Source organism: Dipteris shenzhenensis, chromosome 29 (assembly GCF_047967505.1).
Source record: "Dipteris shenzhenensis isolate YYH24624 ecotype China chromosome 29, Dip_SZ_1.0, whole genome shotgun sequence".
Lineage (NCBI taxonomy): Eukaryota > Viridiplantae > Streptophyta > Polypodiopsida > Gleicheniales > Dipteridaceae > Dipteris > Dipteris shenzhenensis.
In genome coordinates, this window is record NC_141624.1 from 35,525,150 (window position 1) to 35,531,351 (window position 6,202).

Sequence of the window (6,202 nt, forward strand, 5' to 3'; positions counted from 1 at the left end):
AGAGGCCACAAGAAAGATATGACATCCAAATATAGGGGCACTCTCAAGTTTGTCTTAATGCATGTATGTATAGGTTTAGCTATACCCTTCACACCAGGGCACATCAAGTTAAACATGCAAGGTGTGAAGGGTATAGCTAAACCTATACATACATGCATTAAGACAAACTTGAGAGCGCCCCTATAATTGGACGTCATATCTTTCTTGTGGCCTCTCTATATGCTTTTGCATGTGGAAATCTTGTTCATCAGTCTTTGACATGGTCTCAGAGCCATGTTATTGAGATGGGAGGATTAGATGTCTGAAGGGGATAGCCGGGTGTGAGCCTTTATAGAGTCTATTCAAGCATCCTTTCTGTGCCCTTGTGCAGCTACTATGAATGAAATGCAATGAGCCCTCACAAAAATTGCTGCTTGTATTGAATTTCCATGTATCAGTTGATGTACAGTGCTTTAATGAGTCTGTGCAGCTTTGATTACCCTCTGGAATTCTGGACACTCTAATCCAAGGAACCCTCTTAGCTTCATAAGCTCACGGACCTCAATCTCTTCCCAAAGAAAATATCCATCTTCATTGATTTCTGCGATGTCATGAATATATGATAGCATGATGCAGAAATATCCCTCAATTCTGGTGACCGGTACTCAGATGGCAAGCTTGCATATTGCTGTCTAACCCTTTTAAGGAATCCCATCCCAGGCTCAAGGTACTCGCTCAAACCTTTGCCAATGCACTCAAAACGATGACCATCTACTGAAAGCTCTCAATGTCTTTAGGGCTACCTCTTCCTGCTAATACTCGCCAACTAAATTAAATGTAATCTTTAAGGTCGACAATTTTAAAAAAACTGCTACTTGGCAATCCTGTACTGACCAATAGTTCCAATCTTGCTTCCAAGAATGAGGCAGGATGTTTCCACGATCACTTCTTTAGAATAAAAAAGCGTGCATAAAGAGAAGTAGATTGAGAGAATCCAGAAAAGCATTATCATGACCCTAACAGAACAAACTGTGAGGAAGAAGTCAAGCCTTAGCTGATAATGTTATGTAATGCTGGGGTCCTGCTTGTACATGACAACAAGGTCCATTTCCTGAAGCTTCAATTTTGTTGAAAAGGGATCTGCAAGTTCAAACTCACCAAAATCACCTCTTGGCTGAAACCCCAGGTGCTTAGCTTTCATTCCCACATTTTAAGTGGACAAGCACCTGATTTCTAAACTTTCCGCGGATACATATCCCCTGTTTTTGCAAAAAATGACGACAAGAACCATTAGAATTGAGTGGCTTTCTGATACAACTTTTATAACCTCTTTACAAAAGCATAATTCTAGCCACCATACGCACATTTTTCAAGATTGACTTAGTTTTGCTCTACTGCCTGCTAACATGGAGTTCAAAACAAACTTTTCTAACAAGGCAATGCATGCTTGTAAATTAAATGAACCTCCTGTTTTCTTAATGTGGAGATTGGTTCATTTCATTTCAGATTAAAGAAGGTTTTGATCTGATGTAAGTTTTATCTATTTCACAGACATAACTATTAAGTGGAAAACTGATACTGAGCTGGTACCTGCTAGCTTTAACAAGGAACCACATGTCACAGGGTATCACACACTCCAGAATATTTACCAAATTAGAGTGACAAGTTGCCTGCACAGTGCCAATGTAAATTTCTTATATATGGGCAGTGCGTGCTCTCCAGCCCGGCATACACTTTGATCACGAATTTTTCAACAGAACTAATTTGAAGCAATTCTTTATCTGTAGTGGGCTCTAATCGACTCCACATTTTCTGTAAATCCTTTGCACGTCCGGCGATAGACCAGTTTCCATTTACTGCCTGCATATCCGTTGCGTTAATGAATTTCGTTCCGCGAATTCCTCGTTCAGAATTGCTGTGTTCGTCTGCCAGATTGCGCGCTATTCATCATCAGTTAATCGCTAGATACTTGCTCGACAAAAGTAGCCCATTAACGCTAAATGGCTCAATCAGAACAGAAAGCTGGGTCTGTTGATAAACTTCTCCGGCCGGACTTGAAGTCTCCTGATATAGATGGCGAAGCCCGTCACTCAATCAAGGAAGGAAAGAATGCATTAGCTCCTCCCACGGGGAACTGATGACATCGGGTTCAGAAGGCAAGCCCTCCAAAAGTGCCACGAATTGTGAAGTTATCTATAGACGGAGCGGATAAAAGTGAGACGAAAATCGCAACGGGGGACAATAAGCCAGAAGCAGAGATGCGAGACGACGGAGCGGGGGTCAGGTGACAGGCCGGGCAAAATGTACAACAACTCACCTGAATGCGAGAAAAGACGGGGAGATGGGAGGATGACAGTACAGAGATGGAAGAAGGCAGGGAAAATCATGGGACGTAGACGCAAAACGCAAGCGAGCAGGCAAAGGCAGGGGTCTGGCGGACAAGAAAGCTCCCGTGGATGAAATGGATGGCGGTGAGGGGAAGCGAAGATTGCAATTACGAATTCCGAGGGACGAAAAATTGAAACGATTGATCGATGGAATGGAGGATGATAGATAGGGCGGGAAGAAGGAGAAGGATCAAACGGGAGGGATGAAGCGGGAAAGGCGAGGAGGAGGAGCAGAAGCAGCAGCAGCAGCAATGGCGAGGACTGGCGCTAAAAGCTACTGTCTCTATCTCTGTCCTCTTCTACCTGTTACACTCCGCTCCACTCTTTTTCTAAGTCGCCATGCTTTCTCAGCTCCCCTGCATGTTCTGCTCGTGCTTCTCTTCCATAGCTCGCAGCTGCATCCATCTTCCCCTCCCTGCTTCTGCTGCTGCTTTACGAATTTGCATGCACCGCTTGCTTCGAAGCTGATTTCCTGTACTTCCTCCTCCTCCTCCTCCTCTTCTTCTCTCATCATCATCGCTTCCCCATTTTTCCCGATCTTTTTGCCTCCCTCCTGTCGGATTCAACCCCCACCTCCCTCCCCCTCTCCCTCTCTCCCCATCAGTCCCCCCGTTTTTTGCAGCAGTGACCACCCGCATCCACCACAGGGAACTTTGAACGCTGCTGTCATCTCATTTTGCACTAGTGACGATCCGCATCGACCACAGGGAACTTTGAACACTGTCGTCTCACTCCCTGAAAATTTTCCATCTTCCGCATCATCGCCGCTTTCTGGAGGACGATCTCGGGATTTCTGCTCTCCTGTTCGGTTTGATCTATGGGCCCGATCGAGCTTCGGCATCCCAGCTGCCTGCTTAGTGCGGATGAAAGCAATAGGTGGTGTTCACTAGGATGATCGCCTCTCTCCGCTTGAAGATGATCTGCTGATTCCGATCTCGGATTCATTCTGTGGATTTCGAGGCTCGATAATTGCATGTTGATTCACCCTATATTCCGAGTGGAGCTGCAGCAATCGGTGTCCACAGGAGGATCGTAGCTCAAGCAAATTTTCCCGCACGATCGCCACTATGTGCATGAAGATGATCTGGGCCTTCCTGCACTCCGATTCGTGCTGAGCGATGGCACCGAGCTTCGATTGCATGATTAGCTTGCTGTGTGCGGAGGAAGCAATCGGAGGAGTTTGGGAAGATGCAGATATTGAGGATAGGAGCTACGACGAGGAGCAAGAGCCTGATGAGTGTGCTTACGAGGGGGAAGATGAACTGATATCGGTGTTGATCGAGAAAGAAAGTAGTCTAATGCCTCGCGATGATTACATCGAAATGTTCGATCGCAGGATCGGCGACGTAAGGACGAGGGAGCGAGCTGTGAACTGGATGTTGGATGTAAGCCTTTCTGTATCGTCGAATTACTCTGCATTTTGTCGTCGGATTTCATCGATCCCCTCCTCTTCATCTCCATCGTAATTTCTGACGATCTTCGATCGATCGTTTCAGGTGCAAGCCTTTTACCATTTCCATGCTCTCACACGCTTCTTGTCCGTCAACTACTTCGATCGTTTCTTGTCCAGCCATGACATTCCGGTAACGATTTGGTACACTTTTTCGTGCGTTTTTGAAATCGATTCACTTTGCACATGCATTTCTTCGTGCGATCATTCGAAGGCACGCTCTGCAAATGATCTGATCGGCCGGCTTTCGTTTGACGTTCGCTTGTCAATGACATCGCGACGGCAAAAAATGAAAATGCGCAGCGAGGAAAGCCGTGGATGCTGCAACTTTTAGCCGTGGGATGTGTTTCGCTGGCCGCAAAGATGGAAGAGACGGAAGTGCCGCTCCTTCTCGACCTGCAGGTTCGATCGATATAAACGCGCATTCTTTCTGCCGTCGCGCCTTGCATCCGGCAGAGCGAAGCTTCCTTTTGATCGATGCTGTCCGAGAGCGGCATTGCTGCAAAATTTGATGCTTGATTCGCCTCACAACAGATTGGAGACCTGCAGCACGTCTTCGAAGCTCGCACGATTCAACGGATGGAGCTACTGATCTTGAGCACGCTCAACTGGCGGATGAGCCCGGTGACGCCCTTCTCATACGTAAATTTCCTGCTGCACAAGATCGGCACCTGCTGGCCATCGTCTCTGGCAATCCGTGCCCGGGTGGAGGAGCTGATTTTGAACACTCGTAGAGGTGAGTGCGGTTGCTGCTTCATGATCGATACCAAAACAGGTCGTGATTTTCGCTTTCAATTGCAGAGGTGAGTGCGATAGTCTGCTGTTTCATGATCGATCGATCGATCGATCGACGGATGGATGGATCGCACATGTCGTGAGTTTGCAAATGCGTTTTGATGATTGCAGGAATGAGATTCTTGGCATATCGCCCGTCTGTGGTCGCCCTCGCTGCGATGATGAGAGCTTGCGAGGATCAGCTGCCGCCCTTGGAAGCGACGATGTATCAGAAAGTTCTACTCAGCGCGCTGCCGATCGATTTGGTAAGCCAAATTTCTCGCGAACTCTGATTCTAGTATTCTATTCTCTAGTGATTCTTGCTTAAGATCGTGTGCATCACGGGATTGATGCCTTCTCGTGTTGCTGTAACCGCGGATTCTGTCGAAAGATGAAGAAGAGAAGAAGATGAGATGTCTGTTGGACAGGACACCTGCTGATCTTCGAGATTTCGACAGGATCGAAATCTCGAATTCTGATGCTTCTTGTTGATCAACTGCAAGCTGTCCTGTCGAGCACACCTTTCATCTTCTTCGCTTCCACATCAACCGCTTCACTGTTGAAACTCCTTTCACCTTAATCTTTTTGTGCAATTTCACTGCTGGATTATTCGAGTACGCACCCTGGCATGATCTAACTCTACCTGCTGCCGAAACGCCTTTCGCTTTCTTCCACATGGAATCTGATTTGAGGAATGAGTTCTGCGGACGGGGTGTGGTGCTGTGCGGCAGGGGGACGCGGTGGAGTGCGGGGGGGTGATGGAGGAGATGGAATCGAGGGCAGATCCCTTCTGGACTTCAAGCTGCAGGGTGATGGTGTCGGATTTGGAGAGGCAAAAGGCGGGGATGGGGATGTTGGAGGAGGAGATGATGAGCAGCGAGAATTTGACGAGCAGGTGGACGGGATCAGCAGCAGAAGAAAGCAAGGAGACGGAAATCGCCATGGCCATTGCAGATGAAGCTCACGTTGAAGATGAAAATGACGAACATGAAGAAGACAATGCATCACAAACAACTGTATCATTAACTCTCTAATTTTGCTAATCCCCATAGCTTTTGGTCTTAATCTCTTGTACTTACCAAGCTTATTTTCATACCTTAATACATCCCTTATCCCATCTTTTTTTCACCAGCCTTTTTTTTAAATTTTAATTATTATTATTTTTTACATTTCCATTCTCTCACACAACCCCATCTATTAGGGGCATCCCCAGGGATTCGACCCCGGGTAGCTCGCTCAGGTGGGCGCGTTCACCCAACAACCGCCTCAGCAATGCCTCGTGTCATGCCTTGCGTCCTAGTCTCATGATCGAACCTGGGTGTGTGAATTGGGGGTGTGCATGGGTTTGACCATATGTAGCTCCAAGGCAACATGAAGAGTGGTGAGCAGGCGAAAAGAGTAGGGTAAATTTTAAAGAGTGTAAGAATTATTTCTTCTCATTAATTAAGAAGCATGGGAGGCATTCATGCATCACATCTACATGCTTAGGATTATGAGCTTGAGTCTACTAAGCACATTGCAATAATAAGCTTGGAGAGGGAGTTCGAAATGATGATGATGAGTCGTATTAAGGACCAAAATTGCGATAGTGAAGCTTGTGGTTTGTTTTCAT

General features: G+C 46.6%; 2 protein-coding genes across 2 annotated transcripts; one reads left to right on the forward strand and one right to left on the reverse strand.

The window, feature by feature from the left end:
• Positions 1-721: 721 nt before the first annotated feature.
• Positions 722-2,601, reverse strand: LOC147882763 (uncharacterized). Its single transcript, XM_087401102.1, has 3 exons — positions 2,297-2,601; positions 1,629-1,904; positions 722-1,238 (listed from the first exon to the last, which is right to left on the reverse strand). Exons 1-2 carry the CDS (start codon positions 2,364-2,366, stop codon positions 1,633-1,635), a joined length of 342 nt encoding a protein of 113 aa, XP_087257228.1. The 5' UTR covers positions 2,367-2,601; the 3' UTR covers positions 722-1,238; positions 1,629-1,632.
• A 111-nt stretch (positions 2,602-2,712) lies between these two features.
• Positions 2,713-5,702, forward strand: LOC147882764 (cyclin-D4-1-like). Its single transcript, XM_087400859.1, has 6 exons — positions 2,713-3,751; positions 3,863-3,949; positions 4,120-4,218; positions 4,351-4,552; positions 4,723-4,856; positions 5,322-5,702. The coding sequence occupies exons 1-6, from the start codon at positions 3,485-3,487 to the stop codon at positions 5,622-5,624; spliced, it is 1,092 nt and encodes a 363-aa protein (XP_087256985.1). The 5' UTR covers positions 2,713-3,484; the 3' UTR covers positions 5,625-5,702.
• Positions 5,703-6,202: the final 500 nt, after the last annotated feature.

Excerpts from the sequence above, each read along its gene's own strand:
- LOC147882763 (XM_087401102.1), bottom strand. The coding sequence starts at position 2,366 with ATGATTTTCCCTGCCTTCTTCCATCTCTGTACTGTCATCCTCCCATCT. Across the intron at positions 1,905-2,296 it reads CCGTCTTTTCTCGCATTCAG|ACGAACACAGCAATTCTGAA; the intron begins GTGAGTTGTTGT and ends GCAATCTGGCAG.
- LOC147882764 (XM_087400859.1), top strand. The coding sequence starts at position 3,485 with ATGGCACCGAGCTTCGATTGCATGATTAGCTTGCTGTGTGCGGAGGAA. Across the intron at positions 4,219-4,350 it reads CGCTCCTTCTCGACCTGCAG|ATTGGAGACCTGCAGCACGT; the intron begins GTTCGATCGATA and ends GCCTCACAACAG. Across the intron at positions 4,553-4,722 it reads GATTTTGAACACTCGTAGAG|GAATGAGATTCTTGGCATAT; the intron begins GTGAGTGCGGTT and ends TGATGATTGCAG.